The sequence below is a fragment of the Lingula anatina genome, chromosome 3 (assembly GCF_051362555.1).
Source record: "Lingula anatina isolate TDL-2025a chromosome 3, LinAna3.0, whole genome shotgun sequence".
Lineage (NCBI taxonomy): Eukaryota > Metazoa > Brachiopoda > Lingulata > Lingulida > Lingulidae > Lingula > Lingula anatina.
In genome coordinates, this window is record NC_141769.1 from 26035517 (window position 1) to 26063029 (window position 27513).

General features: G+C 36.4%; 1 protein-coding gene across 3 annotated transcripts in view; it reads left to right on the plus strand.

The window, feature by feature from the left end:
• The first annotated feature begins 15048 nt into the window (after window positions 1-15048).
• The window catches only part of LOC106178106 (RING finger protein 150), a 32043-nt gene continuing 19578 nt past the window's right edge, over window positions 15049-27513 (plus strand). Inside the window, exon 1 of one of the 3 annotated variants that reach the window (XM_013561154.2) lies at window positions 15049-15744. In XM_013561154.2, coding sequence (XP_013416608.2) covers window positions 15243-15744 — 502 coding nt within the window. In that variant the 5' untranslated portion in view covers window positions 15049-15242. The other 2 variants (XM_087007521.1, XM_087007520.1) reach the window with 2 other exon arrangements.

Sequence of the window (27513 nt, forward strand, 5' to 3'; positions counted from 1 at the left end):
TAATAGCAGGGCAGACATAAAGATAATGTGTACAGATGCCAGGCACACAAGAAACAAAGAGATTCGCCGTTTTTTTTTTCTGGCTGAAAAAAGGAAAATACTCTGTCTTTATCTAATTTTATTTCCTCGTGGATTTTTGGCTTTGCTCCAAATTATGCATGTTTAGAAAAAAAAAGAGTTTAATCTTTAATTTTGGTTTAACCTTTACTTTTTCCCCCGTAAAAGAATGCATTTTTACAACTGCTTTGCCATAACATTACACATTAAATATATTTGGCATAGAACTTCTTTTCGGGATATGATATTAAATTTATAATCATAGAACTTCTTTTCGGGATATGGTATTAAATTTATAATCCTTTAACAAAAGGACGTGAGAGTTCCAAGAATAATGACGGACAGTTCACCCGATCCTTTTCAGTTTCTTTTTCAAAGGAGTCAATTAATTTTTATATATAAAACAACAAAAAGGAAGATTGCAAAAACGAGCAATGAAGTCAATCGGCGCTTATAAGATTAACTGATTAGTGGATTAATTCGCCAGATACTAATTTTGTTACAATTTGACTAAGGAAAATGGAAAACAGCGGCTAATTCTTTGGTAGATAACTCAAATTTGTTTTTTTATTTTATCTATCATAATTAATTTAAGTCATTCAGCTATTTAACTAACAGAAATATTTTGCACCAAAACGAACCTGGATTTTGTATCATAATTGCTTTGTCATCGTCATCATTGTAATTTTGAATGCATCGTCATCTGTTGATCGACGCTCAACTAAGGCTTATGTACATGAAGGTAAACCTGCGTTTCTGATCGAGGACCATTGTTCCTGCGTCTATCCGCACTGACGAGTGCACTGTTTACTAACAAACCGCACCTAAACTACCACGTCGACATTGCATCATCATGTAAAACCGCAAAGAATGACAAGGCGTTTTTATTACAGTTCCCACCTTTCACTGGTACCCATTTTTTCTTTTAAGTGTTTGAAAGTCGTCACAAAGTGGCGTGAAAAGGAAATATTAAGATTTCGTGATCTCTTAGATTTAGATTCGTTATCCTGCCCGGATGGTTGGACAGAGATTTTACTTTTTGGCGGGAAATTGTAATTAAAATCGTCTGCATGAAACAAAAAAATTGCCCTAGGCGGTCGTCTGGGAAGTGGGGTGTTCCCACCATAAATCCTAAAGACTGCACCTGTTGAACTTTGTATGTGAAAGGATTTTACTATTTATTTAATTACATATCTGGATGAAAAAACATTGCATCAGCTTCTGATTCTTTCAAAGATCGTGTCGGCCTTCCGAGATGGTTACACGTTTTAACATTATAATATTACTAAAATGTTTATGTTCACCACTTTTAAGTTAAGCACTCTGAAATTTTAAAAATCTCCAAAATTGCTCATAAATGGTTCCAATTTATCTTTTTTTTTTTTTTTGTGATGCCTTTTATGCATATCACGAACCATTCCATATTATATACTCTGTTGCCAAATCTCATTTCAACGAAAATTATTGTTGGGAACGAAACCGAACAGAAATTAAAAAAAGATTAATCATAATGGAAATAAAATGTCCAGCTATAAGATAAAATAGAAAATAAGTATGATCGATTTTTGTCTCCTTTGCTATCTGTTATGCAATCCATGTCTTCGCCAAGTCATGGGTGTAAGTAAAGCCTCGGTCACAACCGGACGCACGAATTTCAGGATCGTACGCGATTTTTGGTTGTTGCGAAGGCCGTGGAGGTCGTAGAGGTAAAGGAAAGTCTGCCTTGCGAGTCGCAAGGGGCCGCACGAGATTTCCTTTCAAGCGGGGGGGGGGGGGGGGGGGGGGGGGGGGGGGGGGGGGGGGGGCTAATTGCATGGAACGATGGCCGTGGAAATTGTACTCAAATCTTGAGTTTGTCTTGCGTGGGACGTGAGATTCTGCGCAAAAATTGGACGCAAACAGCCCGTAAGAGCCCGTACGGCCGGTTGTGACCGAGGCTTAAAACCAAGTTTTTGCTTGGGTCATTCAAACTTAAACTGGTCCCAAGGCAGGAATGATATTTTTCGAAAAACTTTTTATTGACATCGCCAACGCCAGGCATCAAATTTAAGGGTCATGCCAGGACCAAGAAAGTATTGTGTAAACTTTTTGACATCATTGTATTGATTTCTGTGAACGTTTGTGATTTAGTATATTTGATTTTCATGTGTGTAGATCGAATATTCGGCTTTAAGAAAATGATTGTGTTGGTTTATGGTTTTCAGGGAGTGGCTTATTGAAGGAATAATAGTAAACTCAGATCTGCATATACATTGCATGATTATGAATAACGGATTGGAAGAATGTCATTGACACCATAAAAAAAAGGTATTGCATTATTTCTCGCTTAAGACTGAAGAACGGTTATTTTCACTGTCATTTAAATACCCACAAGACGCACTTAAATTGCTTGATTCCTTTTAAATGTATTAATATCATAGTTGCGACAAAATATATTTCTAAAAACCTTAAACAAGGGTCCTGGGCCAACGGTTCTACATTGATGACTTCAGTACATCCACACGAGCCTGATTTTGTTGCAGTAGCGCTACAATGGAATTTACCCAAATTACAGCCACCAGGCTTCTGAACAACGCTGGATGATTTTTCCTTATTCTGACGCCTCCTAATGTACCCAAGAATTCACGGTGGTTTTTCATTGTTTCTGTTAGTTTATATGGCACATACTGGGTAAAAACAGAACGACAACAGACCAACTTAATTTTCAGATCATATAATCTCCAAATGAATCGAATGACACGCCGAGTTTCAAGCGCATCTGTGTTCCCCTTCTGCCAAAGAAATACGTTGTAGTCAACGAGAGATATCGTTTACTGGGTGGGTGGTGGTGGTAGTAGTGATTGGGGGGACTTGACGACAGCAACTGGTAGACGTCAGAAAATGGCGGTTTCGTGTGGCCAACAGACGTTAGACAGATACATGATGCAATGGACTTCCAATTATTTTGTTCATAACATAGTATTGGCTGGCGTGGATTTGATATACGGGCAAAGGATGGTGAGGAACGCACGCAAATATGAATATCGATCGATTCATTCATGGAATGATGAATGTTGGGCGATTTAAACGACAGTGATTTCTATACTATAAAAGAGGAGTATCGGTGTAAATGAAGGAATATGGTAGCGACATTACGTGAAACATAAATTTTAATAGTATTGGCTTCAGTAGGTTTAAAGAGCTTATTCAAACATACATTTACATGTGAGTGTTTTGTATATGAATTATCGTTATTAGACGTTCCAGTTTAATATTGAATGATATGCTGCTAGAATTTTAATACACTTTGCCCGCATATTCATTTCTACGTCACTCTGGGTATGCTACGTTGAATGCAACAGTAGCATCACGCCAGGCAGGTTGTTTATGAATGAATGCATGAAAATGTCCTATAACGGCATTTTCGACGCCTACGGTAATGTGTGATTCAAATAACGTCACAAATTGATTATTTGCTAAAAAAAATTTGGATGAAAAAAGGCTGGGCCAAACGCGAAATTAACAAGGGAAACTATTCAATAAAGCCTACTCAAGATTGGCCATCGTTAAAAAAAGATGAAAATTGCTACCTACTTAATGTGATAACCAGTGTAAAAGTACATTGTACGTTACTGTGAACTCTCTGTTAATTAAGTCCATATTAAATTCTTTTCATATAATACAGCTTTGTGCTTGCCTCCTATGCGCATTTTCGTTCTACGCTCTTTTCCGATAACAAAATTCCGAAGCCTTACATCGTCCCTTCCCATAATTACATGCACAAAGCTGTGTCCTTCTTTCTGTTCGTTAAATGGGCTCTTGTGACATAACATAATAATATAATCTAAGTTCTGTGAAAGCTCGTGTAACTTTGCGGAGAAATATTCAGTCAGAACATTTATCAGATCGGGCTAAATATACTCGAATCTATGTACACATATTTGATTTACTGGTTTTAGTCAAATATTATAAACATTTGTTTTATAAATGTCAACGTTTTTAAAGATATCTTCCCTAAAAACCGTCTGTCCTACTAAGCGACAAAAGAACCGAGAAAACGTGACGCATCACTCCTTCTGGTGTGCTTCTTTATGGTGATATCGAATTTGCGACGCTATATGATGATATCCCACATAAGGATACAAGAAAATGTCATCCTAAAAGTATGTACATTAATGTAGCCCGCAATTTTAAAGGGGGATATGCTTTTTTCTGAAAAAATGGATTAAAATTACTTTGGAAAAAAATATCATTCCGCCGATAGATACCAAAGAGTTCAGCCAAACTGGAAAAAACTGCAAAAACCAACCAAATGGGCAAAGACACCGATTTACAATTATTAAGCGTTACAGCTTTTTCTCATTTTTCTGTCACTTTTATTTATAAATTTTACGTAACATCGCAATAACACTAAATGCTCACAGCTTTTTGATGTTTATAAAATTTAGTTTATAAACAATTTATAAACAAGATCTGCTGTCCTGTACCTTATGCCCCCTTTTTTCCAACCACTACCTGTTAAAAAGATAATGTGTTTAAGTCACCGCAAATAACATCCGCATTTTAATAAAAGTGCAACATGAGGACCTTTCATGAGAATGCCTTTATGGAAACCCTTATTACCAATAGTCTATAAGGTGTCCTCCGATATAGTTTAAAACCATTTCCTTTTTCGCGAGTCTGATTTCTGTTTACAGATTTTGATAAATAATAAATATTGATGGCCGTTAACCACACTAGTGCCAAATTTTTGTAAATCGTCAGCAAAAAGCGTATAAATCTCTTGGTCCTTTCCGAACAATTTATAACTTCCAACCAATAAGTGCCTATATTGTCGGTTATAAGGCTTATTTGAACTGGCTTGGCGGTTAAGCAGTACTCGCTCGCGCTATTCTAACTTTCCTAAGATAGTAACGATCAAAGTCACTAGAGAGTAGGCGTCAATTTGGCCAATTCACCGTATTGATAGGAAAATAAGTTCCAGTCTGAATGTTCAAATCATGGCATGATGGCAAGGAATATGCGGTTGCTGGAACAAAAGTAATTACTTTGGGACATTTGGAGTTTATAACACTCCCAACATTTCACGCTCCCAAAACAAGAATAGCATGCTCATTCCTCAACGTATTTCCCGGTCAGATGTTATGGACTACAATGAGCGAGTTTGAAATCGCATTCAGTGACGATTAAAACAGTGTCAGGAGTAAATTATTGAAGTCCACCGTCTTACAATGTTTGTATTGTCCACTCTCTCTCTCTCTCTCCCTCCTCTCTCTCTCTCTCTCTCTCTCTCTCTCTCTCTCTCTCTCTCTCCGTTTCCATTCTTCGCACTCACACAACATAACTTCCCCTGTGAGTAAGTACCTAGACCTGTCCGAACCCAATAACACCTTTATACATCTAGTTATTTGTTTCACGAAGGGTGAGCCTGGTCAATACTTATGGTCAATATAAAATGTTGTTATTGTTATTGGACAGAGGTCCATCCACAAAGGGATAAGAAGAACAGTATCTGACCATCCTAGGCCCAGTGCGCAGGCGTGAAATTTCCCCACCCACAAGTCTAGTACCCCGGTACTTTTCCATCAGGCTTGGTGAGCACATAAAAGTCCTCCCTTTTATGATATAGGTTAATTGTAAAGCCATGCATTGAGGTTGATCTTTCTTTGTAATGCATAAAGAAATAGTAGCAAAATATATCAAAATGCTTACATCAATGAAAAAATGTGATCTGAAATGATGAGCTTCACAGACCTTGTGGTCTGAAATGATGAGCTTCACAGACCTTGATGCACTTCAGTACACGGACATTCTTAGCTGAGGCTGTTACTTAATCATTTTACAAATCGTTCATTCGATCAAATGTTTCTTTAACTTGAACAACCCTACTCGTCAATGCACGCTGTCACAAAATATTGAATTTGAAGCGTCACCATTTGTTGTGTTTTATTCAGGACGATGCTATCTGTTTATTCTCCATTTTATCCTTTTTTTCGGCCACAGAGTCAAATGTCACACTCGGTGACACCGGGTAAGAATTAAAGTCTCGTCCATAGTGATACGAGTAGGATATGCTATTACCACTCTATATATGTGATCTAACTGTGAAATAGAATTTAATCAGTGAAATGACAACATAAATGATAAGCAAGAACGGTCTCTGTATATAGGAATCAAAACAATAACATCGTGTTTAACAGCGCTTTTAGTAGGAACAATCTATTTCTCGACCAAAAACAAAAGATATGTGAAGCAATTCTAAACCAAAACATCGGGCGATCTTTTTAACCCCCTTGCTCCATCTCAAATATCTGCGCCCGAAGGAGGACCAGTGGGGCGACATTTTTGTGGTTACTTTAAAGATCGTCTGCGAGCCAGACGACAGGGGACGCTAAAGAAAAAATTGAATCGCTCAGCCCACCAGCGTGAGAAAAAGCCGGAAGAGCAATAGACATGCGTTATTTTCTGGAGGATAATGTTCGTTTTGATGAATGGCGTTGTGTGATGTGAAGTTCGTTGTGGCTGTGGTGGATACTTTGTGTTTGTATACAGTGTATATCTAGTACATTAAGTAGCCCTCTATGATAATGCTTTGATTACGTATCGTCCGTGTTTGCTAAAAATTAGTCAAATACAACAAGGACGTCGACGTGCTGCAGACACCTAGATTGTGTACTGAAAATTCTATTAAAAGTACTTGCCTTGCATAGTTATAAATGTTAGGCATACTACATTTGTGCATTTTTCATTTATTTATTTATTTGTCTATTTTTTTTAGGTAAAAACGTCGAATTTTCCTGACGTTCTCAAAAAACAAAATATTTCTTAAAAACGATTCGAGTAGCGAGTTCCAAAATACCTTATAGGGATTCGTTTATCTCTTTATTTAACGTTATCTATCCACTATATTTAGCACACGCCCCTTGCACTATACCTACCAGCAAGCACTTTTAACTTTTTGTCAGGGTTTGTAATCCATAATTTAGTAAACATGCATCATGGTACATCTCTCTGTTTTGGAAAAAAGTTAGAAGAATAAAAAAATGTACATCCTACGGACCTTTCAGTGTGATCTTCTCTTCTAGTGCCGCAAATTAATTATGTGCACTTTTCTGTAACCCGAAAAGAGAATTGTGTCATGAATTACCCAGAGACGTATCTGTGAATATCAGGCTATAATGAAAAATCAATCTGTGACCCTGGTACAGGGTACTCTTTATAAACGTGCAGTTTTGCACCCTGTGTTTCGGAGATTTCTGGCAACTCACCTATCTATAATCTACTGCGGTATATTTTTATAAGCATGCATCTGTATTTAAGTTGATAGTAGTGAGGTGATTATCAGGGACCTCTAGATGTTAGATATCCTTCTTAGGATAAAATACCCTTTATATTTGTCTTTCTTCCTATATGACAGCCGTTATCAGTTCAATTTGGTGTTTATCGTATCTTCATTCCTCCTTTTCTCCTCTCCCGAGCCGTAGCGAGATACTTGCATTCTTGTTATGTATACGTATTACGTCATCGTAAACATTTCTTGTATTACACCTTGTTTTATAATAAACATATGTCACCGCGTGTGTCTTATCTTTATTAAAACAATAACGCACTCGCTTAACCTTTGCTGCTAAAATCTGATTCACCCTACGTTACATTAACCGACGCGGCAATTGTTTTGGGCGGAAGTACGGGCTAATAATAAGGAATCGTGTATAATCATCACGACCCTTATGTCATCACATAGAAACACGGTTCATGAACGTGATACTCCATGATTTAGAGATACATATGAAGCTGCAGTAAATCACTCGTACCGTAAATAATTTGTCCCAGTTTTTCACCGAATGCTTATAGGATTCAGATGCAAAATAAAAAAAAATAAATAAATAAACAAATAAATAAATAAATAATCTCTCAGGTAGAAAAAGTTTTTAGACTGCACCTTCTTAAACTTTCTAGCAGTAAATTTTCCTAACTCCGCACCCCCTTTCAGTCCAGAAAGTAGGCATAACTTTTTGTGCAAATATTATTTTTAATATCATGTATCAAAACTGAGATATTGCAGTTGATAAATTAGCTGGAGAAAATATCGTTTACCATTTACTGCAGGAAAATCGTTATGTAATGGGTTTTCGTTGAAAAATCTCTCACTGGGCACCTTCAAGTTGTCCTGACTTACAGATCACGTGTACTCTCTACTAGAGACCCTTTATATCTAGCAGTTTCGAAATAGCATCTTTCAATCAATATTGTAGCAGTAGAAGGGCCTCTGACAGAGATGAGTTGGATTATATTATCAGCATACGATACCTTATTATTAAGAAGACGCAACGAGTTAGGCACTGTGTTTCGCTTTTTTATTTTTATTTGAATTGTGTAAGTTATTCTTCATTTATTTATAAACCAATAACAGAAAGTCAGACAGTTTATTTAAAGATAAAAATAGTTTTACGGGATTTAATGTTTGAAAGGCATTTAAATTGGTCTCGTCAAGTTGAAAAATTTTCTTAATGGCACACTTTATTTGAATATGTCTAGGAAAGCAGATTTACATAATTATTTAAATCTAACTTATTTGATAGTTTCTTGACCATTTCCACTTTCTACAATGTCTACAGTGCAGTTGCGAGATCTCTTCTTCTTATTCAAAATCTTTGAAATTAAAGAATGCAAAAATTCAAACACCGTTAATGCAAAATTATCCGCAAATAAATATTCATTTACAGAGCATTTTCGCCATATATCTCATTAGTGGCAGTGTGCTGTGTACGGTGAAAGAAAGTGTACACTGTAACCAAAACTTAAAAATATAAATGTATTAGGATGAGTGATGCATCGGCTGTGTTGTTGTGTCTGTGTCCATAAGCAGCATAAATTAAGTCTACTTTGATGTATAATTTATTATCTGCTATTCGTTCTTGCGTATGCATGCTTGTTTGTGTGCTCTGTTTATCTTATTTATTGCATATAAAATTCTGACAGTAAAACATACTGATGAACAGAGGAAAACAAATGCACCCTGCATGGGTTTTTTTAAGTCTGGACTGAACTTTTTGCTGCCAATTAAGCGTATTCAATCGTATTTCTAGAGGAGTCACCGTCGAATATGCGGTCCGCAGGGTGCAATGGGGGGAATAACTCCATGTAACGCAGTGCAATATGATGCGACAGGTGAGAATGCGATGCGTGGAGGGAAAATGAGGCAATGTTAATTTCATATGTCTGTTAAAGTTAGGAATTTTTAGTCGTTGTTAGGTGCATGGTGCATTGCACAACCAGCTGTCGGCCTGTACACTTCTCGTCAGTAGGGTATTTTACGAGCCAAATGATTTTAAGTTCTGTCTAGTTTTCTTCCCTGTATTTTCTAAGGCGTGTAAATAGGGACATTTCATGGAATACATGTAAAAACTGATGATATTGCATCAATTGATTTAATAATGTTAATCAAAAATAAAAGCAAAATTGTAGTCCTTGGGTGTTATGTGCTAACCAATCGCAGCAGTTTACCAACCATGAAAGGACTGTCTTCATTATGCCCACCACCTATCCCCACCTATGCTTCTTGTGTGATGCTAAAGCCAATATGTTTTACAATAAAACTGATCTTGTTATAATTCTTAAATTGATCGTACAGTTACCAAAAACACAAAACTTTGGATTCTCCCTGAGGTCATGCACCAATAGTTCAACACCCCCCTTTCTTTATTTACCTTTGTGGTATTCTAAGAACTCATTCTTCCGAGGTTGCCATGATAAATGGTTTTTGGTAGATATTTGAGGAACTGCTTGGCAAATGCAATGCGACTGGGAACATAAGTTAACCTTAGAAATGTGTGGGCCTACCGTGTAAAAAGAAGTCTAGATCGACTTTTAATCTTTAAAGTTGCCTAGATTTTTTGTAAACCAGATGAAAACCGAGGCATCTATGCTTGATGTTTTTTTTTTTTTTTTTTTTTTTTTTTTTTTTGTGAGGAATGGTTTTCTAGGGTGAGATATAGAAAGTAGTCGCTGTTTGCATATGCATAGGAGAATCGAAAGAAAGAAAGAAAAAAAGAATGAAAGAAAAAAAGAAAAATCCAACATCTTAATGACACCAAAACATTGCCAAACGTAATCTGCTTGAAAATCTTAAACTTGGCGCATCGTTTGATTAAAAAAGGCAGTTAAAAATTTTATATAAAGGTATATATATATAAATAAATAAATAAACAAATAATGCGATTCTCACTTTAAAGATTTACTTCTTTTTAATTTGATTTATTTGGACTTCTTTGCTGCCGTCATTCTTTTCCTTTTTAGGCATGTTTATTACCCAATCTGACAGCGGGCCAGTATTACTCACATATATGTGGTTTTTGTAGTTCCTTTTGATCTGAACATTTCTGGGTTCCACATATTTGTGCGGCAGACGATATTTGGCAACGGTTCAAGTTCGGTACGGCTTGGACTCTTTCACTCTTTTTTGAAAAGGTTTGGAGTAGTTTTGTGTTAGATTTCACGATGATTATTGACACAAGCAGTGAAAATATACTGTTCATTTGTTTTCCTTTTCGTTGTGTTTTCCTATAGACACTCCTATACAGAGTGATGGCCTATAGTATTAGCGAACAATGAAAGCCATATTACGATTTTATAAGATGAAAAAATTGCAAACGAAGGTTGATGTATCAAAACAAGAGTTGCGTCATCATATTTAGTAAGACTCTTAGTACGCTGGAAAGATAAGGTTGGTAGATTTTATTCCGTCCTATGTGTAAAAAGCTTAACGAGGGACATAACCCTCCAGATCACTACTTTTACCAAACGAAACATTTTACGCTTTAAGAAAGGCCAACGTAACATTCCAAATAGGAATGTGAATATCAAGCTGGTTCAGAAATTTCACTAAGAATTTGCTGTTAAAAAATATTTGTTGGAGAGGGGGCAGGGCGCCCACATTTGCAAAGAAAACGCCGTGTCGCTCATTACAAAAATCTTGTCGGCATACTTCGGATGAGGTTAACCAGCTTTGCCCGGAACCGGCTAAATGTTGCCATGGCTTGACCGGCCTCTCCCTGACCCGTGTCCATGGGGGTCATACAACCTGAAGTGACCAGCAGCCTCGAAAAAAATGAAACGAGAAACACTGGAGCATTTTACACATACATGCCCCCTCCTTTTTTGTGCAGTTTGCGATGAATCGGGTACCAATGATTCTGAGTTAATTGCTACAACGCGGCGTTCAGTTCATATTTGATAAAAACATATAGTATTAACTTTAGAAAGCATGCGATTGATTACAATCCCCATTGTTATCTCATCCACTGCTCGTTGCATTGACCTTTTGACTCGGGATTGTAGAGGCATGATACGTATTTAATGCGGGGGGGGGGGGGGGGGGGGGCATTCAAGCGTCTGTTCTGCGAGCTGCGAGAGAGCCATTTCTTGTGAGAATCCCAAGGTATAGTAGGCGCTATATTTTTCATCTTATTTTGGATATCAGTCATATATATTTTTGCCAAGACCTTGTTATAGGTTGGGGCAGATGAGACACGCACCTGGCATGCTTCCAGATTTACTTTATAAGGTTGGAGCCAAGGGACTTAGCAGAGAGTTTTGCATTCTACTGAAGTAAAAAAAGTCACATGATTATTGCAAACAAATATGAACTAATGATAGCCTCTGATACAGAATGGCTTGAGACCGTGTTTCGCATCCACGTTACATAACCAATTGCAAGACAGTAAGGGACCTTTCCAAAGCGGCCAATGCACAGCAGCGACCCAATTATTCAAATTCCCCAAGAAACCAATATACCGGTAGTGAAGCGTTGCCGTTTTGGAGCCCTGCCATGTTTCCCTGGAAGATAAATAGACCGTTAATTCATCCCATCAACACACTGGATAATAATGTAGATAATTGTATCTCTGTGGAGATTTGCGTAACTGACGTATTTTTCCTAACGGTCAATATTCCAATAGTTTATACGATTTTGAAGAGATTACAAGTGCCCTAGATCAGTGAGCATTTGCCGCTGTAGAATATATATATGTACATATGCATTTTGGTATGCTTCGATCTCTTTTGCATTATCATGCATCGAACCTTTTGAATGTCCGTTATCAAAATTCCAAAAATGGCTAGCGGAAATTAATGTAGGTGTCTTTAAATTTTTTCAGTTTTGATAAGTATATCTCTCTGTTTTATAAAAAAAATTAATAAGTATCGTCTTTATTTTGATCCAGTTGTTCCCTTTTCAAATGTCCGATTCAGAACAGTAGACTAACTAGTCCGAGGGTCAAATATGGCCGACCCACTTGAATACTTCCCCACGGGAAATCTATTCAGTGTCTATTAGCGGATTAGACGGCAAGTTTTTTAGTGGGTCGCCATTTTGACCCGCAGACTGGTTAGTCCACTATTCTGAATCGGCCAAAGATGACGCTATTGCTTTTGTTTCGCAATATCTGCTATTTTGCCAATTTTCAAAAAACATTTCGTGATACCCTTGCGTATGATCTCAGTTAAGGTGCTGTATCAGGGACACCAAAACCCCAGTTACATACATTTACATGTACCTAAGTGAATACAACTCCACCAAACACAACAACATCTTGGCAATCACCAAGCAGTATAGCATGCAGTTGCGATGTACATTTAACTTGTCAACTTCTACTATTCAACTTGACGACAACATGAATTATATGTCAATCTGCAGAATCGCTGCGATTAATACATGATCAGTCTTCCTTCCCCATCCCGAGTTGCAGAAATTACTTGTAATCCACACTATCATTACACTATCATACATATCATGATTGTCATGACAGTCTTAAAACCCTCTTCTCATACCCTGGGCTTTAGATTGGAAGCGTGTCCGCTCCTTTCCATATGCATGTACATATATCTGCTTACATTAGAAATGTGGCACTGTTATGGAGATATGAATAGACTAGAAGATACAGAAGCTGCCTCGCTGAGTATCTTCCCCTGTTGGAAGGTTGTTTATCAACTGGCATAATATTGATATACATGTACTTACGAATTTGTAGTTGAGAGAGAGAGAGAGAGAGAGAGAGAGAGAGAGAGATTACAAGAGAAATAGAAGATATGTTGCTTCCTCTTTGTCTTATGCACTGGACACGCAGATGCCGATATTATTGTGTGGGCGGTGATCTCTGGTGCATCATGTTATTGGTTTGAGTATTCTCTTTATAAACAAATGCGGATTAAAAATAAAATGCACTTAATGCATTCTCTCTCTCTCTCTCTCTCTCTCTCTCTCTCTCTCTTTCTTACACAACAGCAGACAACAAGCAAAAATATATGACACCTTGACTATTTGCCCTTTCATATCAAATAACTCTGTATCGTCATCAGAACAAAATGTTTTCCGCGGTGACAAAAAATTTGTAAAGAAAAACAACAAAGCGCGCTAACGCGGGTGGTTGAACCTTAGTCAGAAATGCCGACAACAGTAAATGCTGCAATTACATTGAATGAGTTACATATAAACTACCTGTACGGGTCGTTAGACTGATGGCGCCAAAAAAGGTAATTGTTACAATGATATTTGAAATACTAGTACATTTTGATGAGACATATATACGCTGCCTGTTAGCCTATGTTTGGGTCTTGACATTGAAAGCAATCTGCATTTACCCCTAAGTTGTCATATTTTTTGTGACAGTCGGAATTGTGGCTGATGTCAAAGAACCTCGAAGTGATGCTTCTCGTCGGTTAGATTGATATTTTAGTTTTACGTCTCATAGTTGCTTCGCAATTTATTTGGTCGAGTTGTGTGGTCGGTGATACGTTTTAGGCGGTTTTCGAACCCTTTTATTTGTAATTTCGGAATATATATATATATATATATATATATATATATATATATATATATATATATATATATATATATATATATATATATATATATTCTGATAACCTGTATGTTTCTGCGGCGTTGGTGCATGTCGAGGCATTTGTTCTACATGTAACACCATACTGCCAAACCGTGTTATTGATTTATTTGGAATTAATTTGGAAGTTTTGTGATGCAAAATTCTAGGCAGAGTTCATAAAACGCCATGATCAGATCATTTTACTGTGAAAGTCATGTTTTTGCATGCTAGTGAGAAATGTCATGAAGAAGTTTAATCGTTTTGTTTTGTTTTGTTTTGTTTTTTTGTGTGTTTTTTTTTGTGTTTTTTTTTTTTTTTTTTTTTTTTTTGCAGTTGTGAAATCATCATGAACTGAGGATGATCACGTGTGTTAGGTGTTTGGAAACGAAGTTTCATGTCAGGTAGAACCTTAGTCAACTCAAAAATATTTTTAAAAGATAAATTATGTCCTTTATGATAACGATGTCGAATATGAAAGAAATTAGTGAAGTGAGATTAGTAAGTGGATGACAATAATCGCATACCTTAGGCATGGGTCTTTGTTAATCGATATTTGCTTTGAAGCTAACGTTTCTTATGTTTTCAAGGACTTGCCTCTTACGCACGTGTCTGAGCATACGTATAGAAAACAAAGCCACTTCGGGAAAATAGAAGACAGACCAGAAAAGAGATGCATGTTTGTTTACTTTGGTCAAGGCTCCATCATTTTTTTAGCATGATCAGCAATCAAGGTCTCGTTTTTGGCACTTACCCAGCAGGGAACCAGAAATTTGGCCAGTATGAAGTACACCATGCATGCATACACCTATTTTATTGTTTCGAGAAATAATTGAGAAGGGGAAAAACAAAGATAATTATATGTATAGGAAATAGGCCTTCACCTCAAGTTCTTTTTTCACTCTTTTAAGAGTAAAAATTGAAATTTCATTAAGAAGACTCGAATTTAGTGTATGATCATATGCTTAAGTGCTTATGTTGTATCATTTTAATGATATTCTACGTTGTTTCGCTGGTGTTGATATAAAAGGAACTTAATGTCGATGCCAGCAGTGATGGAATGACATACGCTCGCTGTAATAGCAAAACTGCCTAAAAGGTGGCAGCACAGGCCAGACACCTACAAGCGCGTCTTGGCTATATCACGTGACGTAAACTTCAGAACAAAACAAGTAGGAAGGTGGTATGAAAGTTTCCCATGAGGTAACTAGAACGCAATGAAATGTGACCTTCTTCAAGGTAATTCCTCGTATGAATTCCAGATTTTCCAATAGCTGAGACGATTTACCAACTACTTGGCCAGCTACTTAGTAAAGTTAAAGGCGAACAATGCCTAATTTTTGCCAGTTGAAACCGTTTTTTACAAGCCTGGTAAAGGCACCGTCGGTAGGAGCGAGGTCAATGTTATGGTTTCAGATTTTATGCGTTCTATGTGGTCACCAAGTAATAACTGTGTTATGTGCAAACGACGTATCACCTATGAGTGACAGCGGAAAGGTGGTATGGGCCATCATAAACATTACGTACAAAGACCCAGTTACGATGGAAACCGTTTCTTACACCCAAGAGATGGGAAAATATGGAAACAAAGGCAAGATTGGCCCCGAACATGGAATAGTGGTTCATGTAAGGACGGAGGACAACCAGACTCATGGATGCACTGCTCCAAAAAATAAGGTACCACCGAACACTCGTTGGATCGCCCTGATAAAGCGTGGACACTGCAGATTTCACGACAAAGTGTACAATGCAGCCAAAGTACGCAATGCATCTGCAGTTATCATATATAATGACAAAGAAGAAAACGACCTGATAGTTATCAGCCATCAAGGTAAGGGTAATTTTCCTGCCTGGTTTGCTTCATTGTAATCTTGGTGCACGTACACGAGCACAGCAACAACACAAACATGCACGCACACAGACATACTTCATATGTTTCTGTAGTGTTTTGTTGGAAAACACCTGTCTCGACCAGGGATCAAACCCAAACAGTCACTCACCATTTGCGTCCCCTACCACAGAGCTTTCCAGCCTAGATCTCTAACCTAGCCAGTCACTACCCCCCCCCCCCCAACTTGCAATGGCAAAAAATAGAGTCCACTGATCCCTACGTCATTGCCACCATTGTATTGCTTTGGGGGGAAACACCTGGATCGATCGTGGATTAAACCGGGACGCCTGCTCATGGTGCTATTGCTCTACCACTGAACTATTGAGCCCAGGGCCCCATAACTACGATTACTCGTAAGCATGGCGAATTGCAAATAGTGATATCACCTTTTATTTCGAGGGTATTATATGGGGCGATTATGGGCAAGTTATGGAATCGAGATGCTTGCGCTCGGTCGCAATGCGCGATGCTTTCAAGTTATGGGGCCCAGGTCTACCAGGCCAGTCGCTACAGTTCTCATAGTCATTTTAACTATTATTTTAATACTGATTTTTACAAAATGGCACTGTAATTTTGAAATCTCCAAACTTCATGTGATCTTTCTAATGTCTCTGACAATAAAAAAAAAGGCATTTTCGGTGACATTGAGCAAATTTGTATGTATATTTTGAAACCAAGCAGTTTGATATGTGCAAGAAACAGTAATAATTACTCAAGACTCAAGAATGTGATGTTATCTGAGCCCTTTGTTAAGAAAAGGAGATAAAGATTTTATCAAAAGATAGAACTGCTTTATACAAAGTTTACAGCTGGTTATTTGATGAGCTGGTTCAGAATATATACAGATCGGATTTTAGACAGGTGAATAACTTCACCTTCAAGGTAATCTTTTACCTTGTTTTTAGGACTAGTAAGGATACAAAACAGTCCATTGAGATAGTGTTTAATGTATATTATGTAACCCTTTTTTTTTTGCAATTTTGGGTTCACAGTATGTAACAGTTTTTGTTGCACATCCAAGCAAACCTAGGCAGTTGTTCTTAAGATATGGATTTGGGCTTAGTAAAATAAGCAAGCCCCTGGATACGAGGTCTTGTTCTTTCTCCAAGCATCTGGCAAAAGCTATGAAATGTGGTATCTGGAAAAGTTACCAGCTGCCAGCTCAAGAATTGACTCATGAAAATATCACATGGGGAAATGAAGTCCTTGACCTCTATTATTTAGTGCTTGAAGATAGCCTTGTATGAACTATTTCGTATCGTTTAGGTAATATAAATCAAAATAATCTAGAGCTTAAGATAAGGGGTTTGTTTTTTAGGTTAACTTGTGCTTAATATTCTTATTTGCTAGGATTAAACCTATAAAATTCCATATCTATTGACTCAGCTTTCTAGACATGGACACTTTCATGATCTTTGATAGGTTAATAAAAACTGGAAGTAGGCATTTTTTTTTTCTATTTTTCTCAGTATACCGTGTGTAATTCGGTATCTAGTCAAATAAGTTGAATCATTTGATACAGCATGGAATTTAACCGCTCTTTACAACACAAGAATATGTGTCTAGTTTCAGATTAAAAGTACTAGTAGGCAAATGATACACTTTTTTTCACGCTGACAATGCAAGGTCAAAAATACATATTTCCGACTTTCTGATTGTTCAATGCAAGGTCAAAAATACATATTTCTGACTTTCTGATTGTTCATTAGTTTTGATTGGACTATAATCTGGCCAATAAACATAGTTATTACTTTATTACATTTAGATTAGCTACAAAGTCCCCATCAGATAAATATCCTATATAGCAGCTTCTCATATACAACTGAATGGTGCCATGATGCACTTCCCAGATCTTGAAGATGGTAGCTTTACAGTTTGCATCAGCTCTGCATCATTCTGTTCCATAATCTTTAGAATTGACTTGAAGTTAGGCACTAATGTCATCTTATGATATAACTAATTGCATGATTCAAGAGTGTCAACTACCACATTCTTTTCTACATTGTTTTAACTTTAAAATATGCCTTAATTTATTGCTTATCAGGAAGGGTGAGACAATATTAGAATTAAAAAAATAAATCAGAGTGGCAATATATATATATATATATATATATATATATATATATATATATATATATCACAATTTGCCTACCAATATGGCCTGAGAAATTGTTTTTTATAATTGCCAGCCTGACTTTAGCTTTGCATTGGGATGGAAGCCAATGAAATGGCAAATTTTGTTGTGACTAGAAATTGTGGGATCTCTCATATATGACTTGCCTACTTCTAAAGATATTTAGTAACAAACCCCAAGTGAGTCACTAGATATGACACAAATCATGCTGTCATTTTCCTTCAACTTTAAAAAAAGATCTAACCCAACACTTTTTAAGTTAGCTCCCGTATGAACATATTTAAGCTATATGTACCTCTAGTGAGCTATATTGCTAGCACTGTCATCCTGATATTGTGAGTAATAATTATTAACTATGAAGTGAGCACATATAGTGTGGTGGGATATATGAGGGAGATGGGGTGACAATTAGAATGTATAAACTAACAGGTCATCCTTGAAAACTGCCAATCTAACTAGAAATGCTGCATTTTACCTGAAATGTTGCTTAAGAAAAAGTGCAACCTTTGATTTACAAACATGTTTTTTTCCCTCCTGTTTAAAACCATACTTTGTTCTGTTAAACCTTTGGCAACCTTATATCTGAGATCTGAGATCATATACTTATCTAGTGATCACTATCTACAGATTACAGAGCTCTGATTATTTTATTTAAATATAGCTGTGTACCCATACATATTGATGTGTACATTACAATCAATTAGGTGAGCATTAAATACACATTCATGTGTCGTATTGTCCATGCAAAATACAGCATACATAAAGAAAAATTAGTTCTGAATAAATTAAAAAAACAAACTTACAAAAAAAGAAAATAAAATAAGACAGGCCAATCTGCTTCGGTCTGCTATTTTGAACTGCTTTTTTTGTTTTTGAGGATTTTCTTCCATCTTTTCAAACATGGTTTTGGTTATGCTTTATGGTAGTGAAACACATGTAGATGTTTCATTACATTTCTATGGATCTTTCAATATTCTTAAAGTCAAGAGCAGGACTCTTCCCAGGATTGGGGGTTCAGGCAGTTTAAAATTACCACCTGTAATTTCCTACAAAACTTCAGGGATTCCAAGTATCCCTAAAGCCATCATCTTTCCAAAAAAAAAAAAAAAAAAAAAACAAAACAAAAAAACAAAACAAAAAAAAAAAAAACATAAGCCATCCAGCCAAGTTTGCAAATGACAACTGGATGGTTCGCTGGGAAAACCCTTGGTCAAGAGTAAAAAGTTTATTTGGGGACTTGCTGGATGATAATATCGAAATGATCAACATTAAAAATTACACTCACTTAAGATAAACATTTGTTTTAATTGTTCAGGCTTTAAAAAATACTTTTTATGTTCATATTGAATGCCATTCAGTGTTTGACACATTATAGACAAAATAGTTTTTACTATATCCCATTAATTTAGTCTATTGCATTTCTATGGATTTATTCTTGACTATTTAGAGACCACCTGCGTCAAGAGCATCTCTTTCCATCCATTTTACTTCATTTTCACTAACACTTTGGTGTAGCATATGATATCTTATAAATAGCTTATGTTTTATTGGTCCTTCATTTTTTCCAGACCCCCTTCCCTTAGAAAGAGCTTATTTTGCCAGACCCCCTTCCCCTCCCTTCTAAATATGGTCAATTGGCTGAAATGAATCAGTCCTAGATATTTTATGAAGTGATTGTGTTGGACTTGTCTCTTTTGTTTGTCTGGATGTTTCTTTCCTTAAGCCTAGGTCCCAACTGCGTTTTGGACGCACGGTTTTTAGGTGCCTTGCGTCCGGCTAGGACGTAGCTAGATCGCACGTAGCGGCTGTTGATCATGTCAAAAAGTTCCAACATGCTGTTTACGTCCTCCAAAAGTTGCACAATGGACGTGCTCCTCACGCACAAACTCCCACACTTTCCCTATTTTTTTCGACGTAGACCACACGTAGCAGCCCATACGTTCAGTTGGGACCTAGGCTTAATATATGTAGACATTTTCTCCCATTTGATGTACCCAAGTGCCCAAACTGTCCTTAAAGTTATATTAAAGCATTAATAACTCTTCCTTTGAGATTTAAAATTCCACAAGAAATACATTGAAAACAACGCATGGAAATATATTCTATTGCATTTTACCACTAAAACGGCCGTTATTGTAGTAAAACTAAAATCTGTGCTTGTCAATAGGGCTTTTGATGCCTTTCTTCCCGGTCGTCAAGGCATCCGTTGCCAATGATGTTGGGATGTCACGCGGATTCTCGCGTTCATTCGAGACCAAAATAACTTCTGGCGCAAAAAGCCTGATGCAATACCCAGACGTAAGTTGCGAGTTTTTGTATAGTGCGTCGGATAACGAAAAGCCCAGAATAGCAGACATTGTAGATATAAATGCATATTGAGCAATAAGACGAATATATCTTATGAATCTTAGATTATTGTTATATAGTGGTGGTGTTGTCTGCTTTTCCCGCGGTTTTAAGTAGGTCACCAGAAACTATCGCTCGATATCGCATGACTATGCAATGTCAGAGAGGGCTCTGTCAGTTAAAATCTCTTAAGAGATTTTAACAAAAAAACAAACATTTAGGAAAAAAACCCTGGATTAACTTTGTTGTCGTTGTTGTCTTCACCGTGTATTTTCACCAATAACACAATAAGTGGAAAACCGTTATATCTTTTGGCTTGTTTGTTTTTTTTTAATTTTTGTAAAGAAAGATAGTTGTCCAACTCGAGCGTAAACAGTGTTTATTTGACTGATAGTGTAGAGAAGAGGAGTGTTTTGTCATACTGACTCATAGGCCAGTGAATTCGCTCTTTAAAAAACACCTTAAGTGAAATGTTAACCTGCTGTATCAAATTGAAATATGTATTGTTGTATAACATCAGGTGTGATCGCTGCAGTAATGCAGCCAACTTTCTCTTTGTTGTTAGAATGCCTACTGCATTGGTCCTGACAACAGATTCTAGAAATCAAGAAATGTGTACATACTTAGATTGCTAGACTTTTATACAAACTATGTACTCTCCTAGAAGACGCTGCTATCTGACCTTTTCATATATTTGATAGCATTTAGTGATAATCATTATAACTATTAGGTGGAGGATGTCTGTGTTCAAAGTACATGGATCTTAATATCAGATCTTGGTGATGCTATGGATGACTGAGTACATGTCATTTGATAGTGGAGCAGGTGGTATTTATACTGGTGCAACTTCTGAGCATTTCCGTCATATTATAAAAAGTAATAAGAATTGTATTTTGTCAGCAGATAGCATTTGATGTAAATTAATAGGAATTGACTGAATGAGCAACAAGATTATTTTTTTTTTACATTAGGCATAATTATGAAATTTTACTAGTGCCACAGGAAAAATGTGGCACGTGCAGAAAAGAATAAATGTTTATACAATGAGCACAAGCTGTTTAACATCACCAAATATTTGCTCCATGTTTTAATAATTTTAAAGTCAATTCTAGTAATGAAAAGAATGTCAATTGTTGCATGTGAAAACATGACATATTCCAAAATTCTGCAGAAAATATTTTATGGTTGACTAATTGGAGATGACATGCAATTATTTACCGTTCTTTCTTCCATAAAGACATTGGTTGGACAGTATGGAATGGAAAGTATTTGGTCTTCAAATTATTAAAAACTACATAATGAAAGTTTTCATCTACTTATTTTGCAAGCTTTTTCTATTTGGGGAAAGTAATGAAATACTAGTAATGTGATTGCTATTCTCCCCAACTGTTGCAGACCACTTGATGCAATTGAATAGTTGGGCTGGGACAGTGAGTCTGTCTCTATTTGCAGTACCTCAAATTCAACATTTACAGATCAATAAAAGAAATGAGAAACCGCCAAATGTTATCTGAGGACAGGAAAAAATCAATAGCAATGCAAAGGTTATGTAGGTTTACAGTTTCCAAGATGTTTAGACTGATTAACTTTGGTTATGCGTTTTCGTAGATTTTTATATATATATTTTAGGCTTCGAATCATTTTCAGATGCAACATGACAGTCATTTGGGTTTTGAAGAGTGGACGTGGTTTTAAATTGATTTGTATGTTGGAAAAATTTATTTTCAAGACCTTTCATAGAAGATGAATCAATATATATGTAATTTTCTACAAGATTATTAGCAGGTATTTTTGTAGCTTGAAGTGACAGTTACTCTTAAAAAGGCAAGATTATTTGTAATATTTTTTTCTAGGAAGCAATGGGAATGTGAGAAAGCACATGAATCAAATTAGATGACTAATAAGTAATTTCTATGAAACTCTGGCAAAATGACAGCGCATTGATGTTGAATCCATTCTGCATGCCATGGTTTTGTGCTAAGATTGAAATTCAAGAGCAAGCCGATAATTATAGCTGTAAAAAATTTTGCAGAAAATGAATCATTTAACGTGTTATGTTGGATACTATGAGTGTCTAAAAATGATATTGACTATTTGAAACTGACTATTTTCTTACTTGAAAATATTTTATCATGGTACTTTTATTATTACTTTACAGTCATTTTTTAGTCATGTTGCATGATTGAAACCCTCCTTTGTTTTCTCATATATATATCATAATGTCCTTAATTGCTCAAATATATTCCATCTTGATTCGACAAATTGTAGGTGTTATGAAGATGATGAACATCTTATCTTAAATTTTGTTAAAGGCCCAGGGGAGATAATCATTACAGTTGAGTGCCTTGAGACAGGTTCTAGGTTCTGTGAAAGAGTTCCCTCTTCTCTCTACCATGGAGATACTTTTTTATGTACAGACATAGGCTCTATTCCCATAGATTTTAGATCGATCTATCTCCGCGGGGAGTCTCACTAGATTACTTTCAGATTATCTGACTTAAATGTCCGTCCCGCCTACTACAAGCTGTAAGGGGGTAATTAACTTTCGTGTCCGCCCAGCTGACGGCTATTTAGCGTGAACCCCCAGGGAGTTAGGTCGATCTAAAGTAGGTCGATCTAATCTATGGAAATGGGGTGATAGATGTGCCATGGGCCTAAAGTCTTATGCAAGTTACATGTTCTTAACATCTATGTTACCTGTTGTACATAATAAAATTTTGTGGTAATTTTGCTTTTCAGCATAATGTATGATTGCATCAAAATTACCACAAAATAACCCTTTTTTGTGCATCTTTATTATCTGGTTTTTGTCTGTACGTACGACAGCTGTGCTGCCTTGTCTCTAGATATTCACAAATTTTTCTTTGGCTTTTCACTATCTGTGCACATTTTGTCCAATGGTGAGGATATTGCAATGACTATAACATATTCAGAATAGATGATCTGCGGACTAACTGATCCACGGACTAAATAAGGCCAACACCACTTTAAAAGCTGTGCCGCTAATTCCTTGATGGTCTCCAAGCCTCCACACATGCCATCGCTACAGTGACCTGGCAATTAAACATTGGAGCCGAAATTTAATCCATTTAATGGTGCATATAGAGGCAGTTTTGTTTTAGTTAACTGTAGGTGTATTAATTTTGTACTTCTCGATATATATGGGTTTGATCTGAGGACAGGAAAGTTAAGTCATCTAATTTGATTCATGTTTATCAAATAATACAGCATAGCATCCGTACCATTCATTTTTAGACTGGAAGTACAAAAGCAGAATCTATTGGACATGATCTCATTGGTTATGCAATGTAAAGTGATATATTTTCCTCTTCCGCTTTATGGGAGGGCAGGTGGCCTAAACATGGAGGTGGATGATAATCAGCCTTTCATCTGTCTCAAAGCACTCATTGAGTCTCATGTAATCTTTCCAACTCTTTAAACATGCTATTCATATGTAGCAGTTATTGATAATCTACATTAAAAACTATCAATTACCTCTATAGAAGAACTAAACCAATTCAGTGAGACGGTTTGTATGTTGCATAAGTTAAGTGTTTCATTATTCATGATTCAAATGAAAGAATCAAAATGCTCAGAGAGCAAGCAATTTGCAAAATTGCAAAATTTGTTCTTAGAACCCAAATAAATGAACAAAATTATAGAGTACACAGAAACGACTTATTTGATATATGATACCTCGAAAAGTGTTTTCTCAAGATAATAAAAAATGCTTGATATCTTTTGACATAATTTCAGTTATTACTCATGGTGTGGGCAACATTGTACAGAATAAAAATCTGTGGATTTAATCGGGTGATTTAACACTAGATAATCCTATGATTAACATCAAAGTATTTATTTGTCACTTTATTATGTAACAAAAATTTCCATGTGTTGGCATTTAATATTGATCTTTGAGTAGGATTTCTACAGCCTAGATAAAAAATTTGCTCTAGGACAACCTTGCATTTATCCTGTCATAAATAACAGGCTGTAAGGCTAATCCACATATAATAACTGTCAAGGAAAAAAAAGCCAGCTGCCATTGATTAAGTCCATGAAGCAGTCTTTTATAATCTGGATAGAAATAAGAACAGATATAGATTGGCAGTTTAAAGCAGGTATATATAGAAGGGAGTTTGGAGAAGAGAGAGATAGTCTAGTTAGATACACGTAGCCTACCTGACAGGAGAAAAAAATATTACGACATATTGAGAGCTAAGGAAAGAAAGGCCTTTACTAGACAGGGCAGTTGTCAGACTGTTCAGATTATAAAATAATTGGGTTTGTATTTAGCAAAACGGGGCTAGACTGATGCCAAAAATGTGCCACATTAGTACATAGTCAACAGAAGAAAAGGGGATTTTTTTTAAAGAGATCCAGTAGACGGTTCAGGTGTCAGACTGCACCACTGATAAAAAGTTCAAGTTGTAAAAGACAAACAGGTCTACCTGGTGCAGAAAACACGCCATATTGCTGTATCTGAGAGATGAAGAGGATCTAGCATAGCATTTATACTAGACCGAAGGTATGGACGGTACAGCTGCTTGTTGATTTGCTGAACCTTGAATGGAATATGAGTAGACTAAACAGGAAGTGAAAAAATCAGCGTAGGTGAAATGCAGAAATATTCCCAGAAGAGCTACATCTGACGGAGAAAAGGTATCAGACTGATCATTTCGAATGGTTTGTGAAACACAAAAAAGTTGTGCAGCAGACTCCTTTCACCATATTGTTGTTGGGAGCTAGGGAGAAGGTCACAAAAGCCTTGGAGACAATTATTTTATGACGTACACAGCGATAGGAATAGACTCTGGTTGTAATGCATTGAAAGTCAATTTGCTGTTGGCTGGTTTAGGCTGTTAGTGAATTAGCCCTGCCCATTATGTATGACTGGATGCTACTAATGCTGTGGAAAACAGGACAGGTCAGTAACTGTATTATGCATATATCAGTTTCCTATTTCAGGCTAGTGGATCCTTTGGTTAGGTGTGATATTTTTAGTTTCTCATTCTCGTTGGGTTGGTGAAAAATATATTGCTTGTAGGTGAATTGATGTTCAGCTGCCAGGATATTAATGGTTTACCCAAGTCTCTTTTTATGCTCAAAATCTTCAACCAGTATATTTATCAACTTTATTAGAATAGGTGAAGGGGAAGGGAAATTTCAGTTTCTACTGGGCAGCAGTGTTCAATATTCTTAGCGACAAACATGTTTGATGAGTTGGAACGAATTGATTTTCATAGAAATGTGGGGAAATGTGTGCTAGATGTAAGACATTTTTTGTCCTATAATATGGTCTAATGGAAGCATTGTAATGATCATGAGCATTTGCTGTCCCAGATCGTATGGTACTAACTGTGGATCGATCTATCTCCGAGGGGTTTCTCTTTAAATTGCAATCAAATTAAGCAGCTTAGATGTCTGTCACACCTACTGAAGCTGCTAGGGGGTAATTAATTATCGTTTAGCAGTTTCATTAGGCATGCCAGACATCTAACCCGCTTAAGCTGAAAGCAATTTAGCGAGAATCCCCTCGGAGATGAATCGATCCTGTTGGATCAATCTAGGTATGGGAACCCAGTCTAAAAGTCTCATGAAAATATCAAACCTCGAGAACACGAGGAGGCCATTTTCCAATATTTATTGAATCATTTCCCAGGCTTGGTTTCAAAATCAGAAGATGGTGGAAAAAGCTTAGGAAATGACTTGGCCTGGGATGTTTATAAGTGTTCAGTCATTATTTACAAATCATGTGTGCTAAAACATGAGAATGCACATATATACAGGCATGTCAGATGTGTGAGTGCATGTTATTGATGCATGCATATGCACACGCACACACACATACACATACAGAGTTTTGCCATAAAAATTAGTACAGTTAAGATAAAAAATGAAAGATATACATTGAGATATATGTGAAGCACTGGTCAAGTCAGGTGAGAACAGGTTGATAGATAAATCTAGCTGTCAGTGTAAACAGTAATGTTAGCAGTTCTGTGATCTGGTAGTGGGCGTAGAATGCAGAAAGTGTCCTAAAACGAATTTAGAAAAACAACTATGCCTTCTTAGGTTGTTTATGAGGCATTAGATGCCTTGGATGTTTTTTTTTACTGTGTGCTCAAGGAAAAAGAACTGCTGTACTCATAACTAGTTCTGTCACCTGTATTAGGGACATTTCACCTGAGAATACTGATAATAAATGATTCCCTTTGCATTTGATGTGCATTTAAGTGCTTTTGCATGTATATTAGTTACGCAGTTGTATAAATTATGCATATTTATTTGCAAATTTGTTTTTGCGGAAGTAGTTGCCTGTGTGTGTATGTGTGTGCATTTGTGTGTGTGTGCATGTGTGTGTGTGTGTGTGTGTGCGTGTGTGTGAGAGAGAGAGGATATGTGTGAGGACCAGATTGGTTATTTGTAAGTTCTAGTGTTGCACCCCTCCTCCTTACTTTATAAATATGGAGGCACTGGCCATTTATCACATTACAATCGTGATTCTACATTTGCTTTCCACATATCACCTCGGTGCAAGAATCACACCAGATTTTTCCTGAACATAATCACAGCTTATCTGTTTGTTTTTTAGTTCAGGTTGGCTCTTTGCTCAACCGTTTACCCAACATAAACTTACGTCTACAGCTGAGCTACAGCTTGGCTTGTTAACATATTTAATAGCCTACTCAGTCCATTCTTGAAATTAATATGGAGTTTCATTTATTTGCCCACACTTATGTAGGACATTATTTTCAAAGAAAAGACAGAAAAAAATAATCATATATTGAGAATAAATGAGGATGTAGACTATATTGACTTAGGTAGGTTTATTAGAGTTGTAGCTATGGGAATGCAATCTTGTATACTAATTACATTCCATGATTTGCATATGACCATGTCAAGTTGAGTGAAAAGATATAAATATCATCCTCAAATGTCCTTGAAAATAATTATAATGATTATGATAAGTACATGTGTATGTATTATTGAAATAATTCAGTTGGACACATAGTGATAAAAACTAAACGAAGTGTTTGTTAAAAAATCTGTTGCAGCTGTTTGTGGTATTCATGCACAACTCCTTTTAGCCATTGGGTTTTTTTCTGATATGAGCCCAGGTAGTAGAAAAAAAAAGCATGAAACCAAAAATAACACCTTCACCCCCAAACTACTGATATGACATTTGTGGGCGAAATTATCACACTTTATCTGAAGACAAATGAAGC